The sequence below is a fragment of the Mytilus galloprovincialis genome, chromosome 1 (assembly GCF_965363235.1).
Source record: "Mytilus galloprovincialis chromosome 1, xbMytGall1.hap1.1, whole genome shotgun sequence".
NCBI lineage: Eukaryota > Metazoa > Mollusca > Bivalvia > Mytilida > Mytilidae > Mytilus > Mytilus galloprovincialis.
The window spans coordinates 83,805,580-83,816,624 of NC_134838.1; the positions used below are offsets into that span (position 1 = coordinate 83,805,580).

The 11,045-nt window shown below is 35.3% G+C and overlaps 1 protein-coding gene across 1 annotated transcript; it reads right to left on the reverse strand.

Moving 5' to 3' along the window:
- Positions 1-758: 758 nt before the first annotated feature.
- LOC143042391 (uncharacterized) lies at positions 759-2,786 on the reverse strand. Its single transcript, XM_076214672.1, has one exon. It carries the CDS (start codon positions 2,236-2,238, stop codon positions 1,312-1,314), a length of 927 nt encoding a protein of 308 aa, XP_076070787.1. The 5' UTR covers positions 2,239-2,786; the 3' UTR covers positions 759-1,311.
- Between the last annotated feature and the right edge of the window lie 8,259 nt (positions 2,787-11,045).

An 11,045-nucleotide genomic window follows, 5' to 3' on the forward strand; every position in this document is an offset into this window, starting at 1 on the left:
CAAATGGTATGTTTTTCAACATATACCCCTTTGATTCATTCATTATACTTCTCTAGACTAGGAGGATCTAAAAAATATGTATACTAGCAATGTATGGACATGTTTCTATTGTCGAAATTCGCGCAAAGACCTCTAAGTGTCCTTTTGTGTTGTCCTGCTTCTGTCTCATTGACGATTTATCCACATATTATATTGTTTACACCTAATTATCAGACTATTTTACACTCTAATATCGACCACTGTACTTCTTAATTTCTTGATAGATTCCATACATTCACGTCTTTTCTTCTGAATATGCATGAAATATTTGACACTGGACCTTTAACAATCAAAAAAATATCACGTCCATGTCTTATATATCATTAGATAAACACGATATCGTGCAATGTATATAATGAATTATTGAAACACGTGCATTTGGGACAAGATTAACATATGAATTATCCATGAACAGGAACACACTAAACATGAAAGACATCTTTCTTTTCTATATCGGTCTGCATGTGCATTATTGCATTAGCTCGTAATTTTTCTAATTGGATAGTTGCATAGATTTTATGTGTTTGTTTGTGCGTTTCCCCATTAAAAGATGACTAATATTTTACCTGTTAAATAATATAAAAACTTAAAATGTGACAACTAGATAAATGAAGTACAGTAAAATACTTTAAGTGTGACATATTTCCCACGTGTTAAATGTAATACTATATGCAAATAATACTAAGTAGTTTTCTGTTTAAAAGACACAAAACACTTCATTCAACAAAAATAATTTCTATTTAAAACAAATTCACATCAAATTGTCCTTTAAAAGTCAACATTTGTAAAATAGTTATAAAAGCACCAGTGTGTACTGAGTATAAAAATATAAACGGGGAATTCTACAATAATGAGACAACTTGATCATTGACCTTTTTCATCTGTGTCCATTGTCCAGCAATGTTTGATACGGTCAGGTAGTTTGATATGATAATAAAGGTCACTTTATAAATTTTACTAATATGGCATGTAAAACTTGCTGATTCTGATGTGGTCATTTTAAAGGGCCACCAGATTATGCTGCTAAGTGTTTCTGCAAGCATCCTTGTTTCCAAACTGGGACTCATCCGCACAAAAATGTGATTCAACTACAGCGTTCTGCTATTAAATATGCGACATTTAATGCTTGAGGCATATGTTACTTAAAAACTTATTTCCATAATCACTCATTTCCCACAAAAATGCATAACCACGAAACAATGTTCACTTAACTGTTAAATAAAATATTGCACGAATCCACGGCCTATGCTAAACTATTCTGACAGCTACTGGCTACCGCTTTCGATGAACTTTAAGATGTTTGGACAGATGGTCTGACCTTGAAAATCTCTTTTCACAAATTTTACACTGGTAAGGTTTTATTCCTGAATGAGATCGTTTATGTCGCGCTAATTCGTCTGAGCGCGAGAAGCGCCAGCCACATCCAGGCCACGTGCATTCAAACGGCTTCTCGCCGGTATGTCGACGCAAATGTGCTTTCAAATGAGAGCTTTTGCTGTACACTTTGTTGCACCCAGCGTACGTACAGTGATAAATTTTCTCCTCGTTTTTGTCTTTAGTTGCACTGTTTGCCCTTGGTGTAGAGGCTTTAATATTTCTCATTTTCACAGTGTTTAATAAACTTGATTGCGCTAGTAGAGAATTCGTTGCTAATGTAAACTGTGTGCGGTTGATATAAGATTTGTTTATATGTGTAAGCGTAGGTGATTTTAATGGCAATTCTATTTGGTATTCCTGAACAGTTGAACTACTTACTCCTAATGAATTTTTTGCTGCATAGTTGTGCATCAGGTTTTGAAGTCCAACACCTAATACTACGAAATCCTTTTCATTGTTTACAGTTCCGTTAGTTTCGTTAGCTCCAAAAACATCATCCGTAACTTTCTGTTCTACTACACTTATTTCAGCATCCGAGCTATCATTCTCGTTGATATGAAAATTGTTCAGATGCGAATGATCCTCACAAGAAATAGTTGGCATCACGGCTATTGTCTTTTCTAAACTGTCCGCTAATCCCTGAGAAAACAAATATTCAAGATACATTTCATCGTCCATGCTATCCGTGCTCCAAACGCTAGACGGACTGCTACTCCTTTGACCCTCGGAGCCGATGTCTATTTCGTCGCCCGATGAATTTAGTCTCTGAAGGGTATATTGTTCTCTTTCTAAGCTTGACCATAAAGGCATAAAATCTTCCATTTTATATACATCCAACTTTGAAAGTTTTATAGTTTCACATATATTTTATTATTTGTCGTCTGCTTGACACGACTTCTTCCTTGAGGGTAAAAATGATATCGTACTATATTACAAACTATGTATGTACATAAAAGGTATGCTAGTATATGAATGAACTCAGTCACAGGAAGTACCTATGCTGGATTGGACGAGCAGTCACGAGGAGATTGTCACTTTTATATATACCCTATAAGTGGGTTTAATTCACTCATTAGCATACAATCCTGTCGGCAAAGATGTGAAGAGACTTGTTGAGAAAATAGGGTCAAAAGTCAAATGTCGACTTCATCCCCAGTCGCTATCTACATCATACATGTAAAACTTGATTAGAACGCATCGCCGTGATATCACCATTATTCAAATTCAAATAATAAATGTTGATAATTTCTATAATCACGTGAAATTACACGTCTGTACATTAATTTCTCATCAAAATCCAGTTTTTCATTCAGTTCGAATTTTAAGATAAAAAATATCAATGTTGTAAAACACCAAAAAAAAAAAATAAAAAATACCACGTTACACTTTAAATCCTCAATACTATCATGTGATGAATTTACGTGTTTAGTTCATTGATATTTTGGACAAATATTTCTAAAAATACACATTACAAATGTTCACGTTACTCTTATTTGCTATGTATTTAAAAATAACCGATTGTATTACAAATGCCGGTGCACGAAAAGACACACACTCCTCCAGTATATTTCCAATGCCAAAATATAGATTTCTGTAAATACATATTGAAGGTAGGACCACTAGACTTTCACATGTCAAAATAATGCAATTTAGGATGCAGTAGATCAGAACAAGCAGCACTATATGGTTTTTATGTGGTGTATACTACAAAACAAGGCTATATTGATCAACAAATCAATACAAAATCAATGCATACGAGTAACAAAATCTGTAATCTTCTTTCAGTCGATTGAAAGACTTGTCATTCTGTAAGACATAATGCAATCTGATGAATCTGACTATTTTATGTCTCAAAACTACTATGGAAAAGTATGACAAATTGAAAACAAAATCCTTGTAAGTTCGTTTATTTCAAGGTTAAAAAAATTTCCATAGCTGCATTATTTCTAGGTTAAATATTCTTTTTTTCGCACGAACAAAGATTATAAGGTTATAAGAAAATGGTTATTGTAATCAATGAATGTATCATTAAATATTTACTGATTAATCTAATTAATTGATTTGTTATCTCTTCATTTGTTTATTTATTTATCTTTCTTTTCATCTGCAATCTTATAACATTGGACTAAAACTACTTATACAAATGTATTGGTTTTACCATCAATGTTCTAAGACTAAAAGTAACTGCGTTTGTATATATGTCCCTCATCCTTTATTATAAGATCGACCATGTCAATATTTGGACAATCTTGTCTCCGTCAAATCATCAATATTTAGCTTTTTCAATTTGTGAGGATGTAACATCAGTGGTCGAGTGACGTATCTTGCCATTCTTACATATTACTCTTTTGAGTAAGCACTTTGGAGATGATAACTAACCTCGTTGGTATAGTACCCACAGTTTGTCTATGCCAAAAACATGTCACATAGTTCTACATTTTGCACGTTTTGGTGCTCATTATACGGACAAATCATATAAGTAAAACTCTGAATAAATATGAGGTGTAAGAACCCGACAACACACAAACACACACACACACACACACACACACACACACACACACACACACACACACACACACACACACACACACACACACACACACACACACACACACACACACACACACACACACACACACACACACACAAACACACACACACACACACACACACACACACACACACACACACACAAAGTTTGCTATAAACATAGCGGTCTTCATAGATTACAAGTACCATATGTCCACTTCCGAATTTAATTTCAGCATATATCTTCCCCATTATATCCAATCAAAAGTTGCAACTTTTAATTTAACTCAAATACTTGTTGCAGTACAAACACACAATATAGATTGTTGAGAGGGAAATAGAAAGATCATAACTCCAAAACCTGAAAAATTGAGACGAAGCCGAGATGTACGATATTGTATAACACACATCTACAACAAAAGAGGATACTGATTTGAACAGGGGCACACTATCATATATATGATATAGCTGGTTGAATACTTTTTTTGTGGAAATACCGTTTCCCCTTTTTATAATCTACTGTAAACGAGATGACAAAACGTACACTAAAACTCTTTATTCAGGGTGCAAATAACTTTAGTATTAGTGCATATATGTATTTATTTATACGCAGTTTGCTGACCTATGATTATAGACGTAGCTACCCTTTAAAGAAACAGTAGATTATATTACCGACAGAGGCATGAGAGGGAGGGTTTTGCGACACCTTCACATACGGTTCATACTTAATTTCAAGTTTTAGAATTAGCATGTCATTCTAAAATATGCTGGAAAACGGGAATAATATGTAGACATGACTGGATAAACAGACACCAAGCTAAAACGACAGTAAATTTTGTTCTCTGGTTACATTTATGCATTGGAAATTGCCTTTTTTACTTTTCAAATTCATTCATGTGAAAAAAATCAATGACTTCACAGATACGTTTGGCTAGTTATATCACATGATAAAAATACGTGTCGCTTTTATAAAGTTATATAATTGATGTACCTAAATACGTTGGATGTTTGTACTGATTAATAGCATATTCTGAGAAAGCATGTTTTTTTAAAGAATTTAAAGTAACTTTGGACTATCTTCAAGTGATTGCGAGTACTCTTAGATCGGTACTATGTGTCATTTCTCTTCGGTCAATGTTATGTGTGAAGTTCTTTCCAAATGACAGCTGCATGAAATAAGAGGGTTAAGGACTCTACTTGCCCAAAGTTAAAATTCTGTAATTTAGTGGCTGTCGTTGGTTGTTGCATGTCTGTGAAGATATTTGTGTATAATAGATATAGAAAGATGTGGTGTGAGTGCCAATGAAACAACTCTCCATCCAATAGATATAGGAAGATGTGGTGTGAGTGACAATGAGACAACTCTCCATCCAATAGATATAGGAAGATGTGGTGTGAGTGCCAATGAGACAACTCTCCATCCAATAGATATAGGAAGATGTGGTGTGAGTGCCAATGAGACAACTCTCCATCCAAATAACAATTTAAAAAAGTAAACCATTATAGGTCAATGTACGGCCTTCAACACGGAGCCTTGGCTCACACCGAACAACAAGCTATAAAGGGCCCCACAATTACTAGTGTAAAACCATTCAAACGGGAAAACCAACAGTCTAATCTATATAAAATAAAAAAAAAAAACGAAAAACGAGAAACACGTATAAATTACATAAACAAACGATAACTACTGTACATCAGATTCCTGACTCAGGACAGGTGCAAACATTTGCAGCGGGATTAAACGTTTTAATGGATCGAAACTCTCTCCCTTTTTCCGAAACAATAGCATAACATCACAACATAGAAAAACACACATTAAAATGTCAATTGGCAGGCTTAACTCAATCAAAAAACGTACATTAATACACTATAAACGAATAAATTCGATCTGCGATATCTGAATGCAAATGCAGTTAATAAAATATTAGGGACAAACATTCAAGGCCAAAAAGCAAACAAACAAGTCCAAACAAAGCCAGTCTTAACATTAATAAGGTCATTGTTTTTCAAGTCTTTTTTTCATTGTTTAGAATTGTGCCATGCCAGAGCATTTTATAGCTTAGCATACGGTATGTGTTTTGCTCATTGTTGGCGGATGTGACAATCATACCACATCTCTTTTATTCATTTTTTATATGTGTGGTTCTTAGTAGATGTCATACATGCAACGTAATGAATGGTGCTGAAAGATATACGATCTTTCATATATTGATAGATATCTAGATTGTTTCTTGGTATTCAACACAACTCTCAGCACACTTTGATATAGGAAGTTGATGAAACCGGAGTGCCCGTGGAGAACCCCTGACCTTCGACAGCAAGACAATTGAAAATTGCTGTAGATAGGTCATGACATTCTGAACATGTGTTTGCCTTTCTCCCATCTATTATAGTTTTTTTTTTAGATATATAAGACAATACTTTACATTTTATCACTATGTTCTTGTCGGTTAGTAGGCAGGATCATCGGACATATATTAGTTTAAGCTAGATACTGATACTCTGAAAATGATCATGTATGAAGTTCTGTTTCGAACTAAGACATTAAGAGAAGATTTTGGTAAAAGTAAAGGGACGACGACAGGCGCCAAAAGAATTCGATAGCTCACACTGTTTCTTTTAGGCGGGTGTGCCAAAAAAAAAAGAAGAATTTTTTCCATGCCAAAAAAAGAAGAGTCTTTTCCATGGCAATGCGAGACTGTGTGAAAATTACATTAAAAATACATGTTAAACCTGATATACTTGTAATTTATTAAGTTTGATACAAGTGTTGAGGGTGAATTCGCAATAGGATATCAAATTTAAACAAGTTTATCATTAAGTGGTATATCATATTCTTGTATCAGGCTCGCGTAATTTGTGTATCGTATTAATTTCTGTCCAATTAAGTTGTGATGTTGACGACATCAGATTCTATTGGTTCGATGACACCAGGCTCTCCGAATAACGACCCCCTCTTTATTATGTATGTAGGTTCAATATTAGTGCGTTGTACCACTTCGGAAAGCAATAACAAAGTCAAGGACCCACATAGTGCAAAATATCTATGTTACTTCATTTGAATCTGGATGTGATTAGATCTGTAATTTGACCGAGACCAATGATTGTAATAATAATTTACGGTACAAATTCGAATGCACCAGATGCGCATTCTAGATGCTCGAAGCAGTCAGAAATATTTAAAAACATAAATAGGATAACTATGCCATACAAATCTTGAACTGTATCCTGGAAAAGTTGTTTTAGACAAATTGTCACGTCTGTGGTTTATCATGATAAATGTCACCACAAAGGCGGATTTAGGATGTGCTTGTCTATGTTTCAAAATAACAAGCTTTTTAAAAGCCTGTATTTAATTTGATATAGTGGTGAGACTTAAATAAAATATTGAGTCTACCCTTAATCAATAATACATGTAGATAATTAACGGAACTTAACGAACAGAAAACAAGAGTGCACACCCTGAAATGTCTCACATTCTTTACTAACGATTGATATTATGTTGATAGTCCTATAATTGGAAAGCTTTACTTCAATATTACATAAACTTAACATGATCCAAGAAATGAGGGCAAGGTCATATAAAACAAACAGATACATGTACACCTTACAATCATTCAATACACTAAATATAGTTGACCTATTGCTAATAAATTCGAAGAAATCAACTTAACCAAGAAAACTGAACATTGACCAATGAACCATGAAAATGAGGTCAAGGTCAGATGTATCATGTCAGACAGACATGTTCAGCTTTCAATACTTCCATACAACAAATATAGTTGACCTATTTCTTATAGTTTTGTTTAAGAAAAACAGACAAAAACACAAAAACTTAACACCGAGCAATGAACCGTGAAAATGAGGACAAAGTCAAATAAAACATGCAAGACTGACATGTACATAATAAAATATTTCTATACACCAAATATAGTTGATCTATTGCATATAGTAATAGAAAAGAAAACCACATCTCAAAAACTTAAGTTTGGTCAGTGAACCATGAAAATGAGTGTAAAGGTCAGATGACATCTGCTAGCTAGACATGTACACTTTACAATCATTCCATACACCAAATTTAGTAGACCTATTGCATTAAGTATAAGAACTAGAGGCTCTCAAGAGCCTGTATCGCTCACCTGACTCTACTTGGGTTTTTGAAATCATATAAAAACAGATAAAATTTGGCTACAAAGTAACAACACTTGGCTAGCATCTCATAAGGAAAGAACTATTCATGCTATGTTTGGTTTCATTCAGTTCCGTGGTTCTCTAGAAGAAAACTTTTGTATGCATTTCCCATAGGGTCCTATGTTAAACTAAGCCCCCCACTGGCAGCCATCTTGGATGATGGATCGGAGACAAAGTAACAACACTTGGTCAGCATCGCATAAGGAACATTCATGCTATGTTTGGTTTCATTCCATTCAGTGGTTCTCTAAAATATGTCATTTGTATGCATTTCCCATAGGGTCCGATGTTAAACTAAGTCCCCCCGCTGGCGGCCATCTTGGATGATGGATCAGCTACAAAGAAACAACACTTGGTCAGCACCTCATAAGGAACATTTAAGCCATGTTTGGTTTCATTCCATTCAGTGGTTCTCTAAAAGATGTCATTTGTATGCATTTCCCAAGGGTCCTATGTTAAACTAAGTCCCCCCGCTGGCGACCATCTTGGATGATGGATCAGCTACAAAGTAACAACACTTGGTCAGCATCGCATAAGGAACATTCATGCTATGTTTGGTTTCATTCCATTCAGTGGTTCTCTAAAATATGTCATTTGTATGAATTTCCCGTAGGGTCCTATGTTAAACTAAGTCCCCCGCTGGCGGCCATCTTGGATGATGGATAGGCTACAAAGTAACAACACTTGGTCAGCACCTCATAAGGAACATTCATGCCATGTTTGGTTTCATTCCATTCAGTGGTTCTCTAGAAGTCATTTAAAAATAAAATTGAGAATGGAAATGGGGAATGTGCCAAAGAGACAACAACCCGACCATAGAGCAGACAACAGAAGAAGGTCACCAACAGGTCTTCAATGCAACGAGAAATTTTCGCACCCGGAGCCGTCCTTCAGCTGGCCCCTAAACAAATATATACTGGTTCAGTGATAATTTGTATGCATTTCCCATAGGGTCCTATGTTAAACTAAGTCCCCCGCTGGCGGCCATTTTGGATGATGGATCGACTACAAAGTAACAACACTTGATCAGCACCTCATAAGGAACATTCATGCCATGTTTGGTTTCATTCCGTTCAGTGATTCTCTAGAGGATGTCATTTGTATGCATTTCCCATAGGGTCCTATGTTAAACTAAGTCCCCCGCTGGCGGCCATTTTGGATGATGGATCGGCTACAATGTAACAACACTTGGTCAGCACCTCATAAGGAACATTCATGCCATGTTTGGTTTCATTCCATTCAGTGGTTCTCTAGAAGAAGTTCAATATGTAAAAAGTTAACGACGACGACGGACGACAGACGACGGACGCCAAGTGATGAGAAAAGCTCACTTGGCCCTTCGGGCCAGGTGAGCTAAAAACAGACCAAAAACACAACCAGATGCTCCGCAGGGCTCAGCTTTATACGACCGCAGAGGTGGAACCCTGAACAGTTTGGGCAAGTATGGACGCAACATTTAAGCTTGATACAGCTCTGAATTTGGATTGTTTTTAAATAGTTGACACAGCATAGGTTTCTGACACAGAATTAATGTGGTCTTATGCACTTTAGAAAATTGTTTGCTTTTGAACAATACACTATGCTGTTGAATATTAATCCCCTCAAAAAATATTTGAAGAAATTTTTATTTTTAATTTCTCAAATCTGAAATGAGAAAATTGTACGCTGACAACGCAGAAGACGACAACATCATCAAACATTTTTTGCCATCATATAAAAACTTAACTATAACCACTGAATAGAAAATGAGGTCAAGGTCTATGGAAGTATACAAGAACTATTGCTTATAGTCTCTGAGATATTGACTTGACCACCAATACTTAACTTGTTCACTGATCCATGAAATCAGGTCCAGGTCAAGTGAAAACTGTCTAACGGGCATTAGGACCTTGCAAGGTTACACACATACCAAATCTAGTTATCTATTACTCATAATAAGAGAGAAAATATCTTTACTTTTCAAGGTCCATGGAAATGTGACGAAAGGAAACTTCGTAACATGAGGCATCTATATACAAAGTATGAAGCATCCAGGTCTTCCACCTTCTAAAATATAAAGCTTTTAAGAAGTTAGCTAACACTGCCCTAGTTGCAGCTGTCGCCGGATCACTATCCCTATGTTGAGCTTCCTGCGACAAAAGTTGCAGGCTTGAGAAAAACCTTTTGATATTTATTTCATCTTTTGGATGTGTTTGCTTACTTGTAGAAGTTTTCTCCATGTACTTATCAAGGATTTGTATACTACTATGTATAATTGTCCTATTGTTTTAACTAAATGAAATTGATAAGGTGGTTTTAGAGGATGATTTTTAATAAAAGAGTGAACATGCATGGACTAATACAACAGACACCAAGACTTGAAGTGATTGCAAAAGCTCACTTTCCCCATATTCCATCATTTCCATGTGAGCTAAAATCATAACATGCATTTATCAGTTATCAGTACACCTCACAATAAAGAGTATGTAGATAACAATGACCAAATCAAAATCCATAAGTAAGAAAAAAATACAGATATAATGACTTAAGGAAAAATGTTACTGACAGGCAAACAAAAAACAGACTTACCAATACAAACACTAAAAAAACTAGGGTTGGGTGATGAGGCCAACTCAGGTTCTCCAATAAGATAAGCACAGCCAGACCTAACAGTATGGACTTTCATCATCTTGACCATGATCAGTAAAACATTAGGTGATAGGTTAAATAATGGGATGTTGTTAAACATATTTTCTGGCCAACAAAAACAGAATGCACATGAGGAAATTCATTGGACAAGAGGTGACATTGCCCACACATGAAAACCCGCAATTCATTCATTATTTGGATGGAACGAATGGAATGGATGGATTGAAATAGCTTCTACTGGACTCATGATGACAAGGGAAATCAATAAACAGAGGAAA

Coding starts and splice junctions, on each gene's coding strand:
- LOC143042391 (XM_076214672.1), bottom strand. CDS start 2,238: ATGGAAGATTTTATGCCTTTATGGTCAAGCTTAGAAAGAGAACAATAT.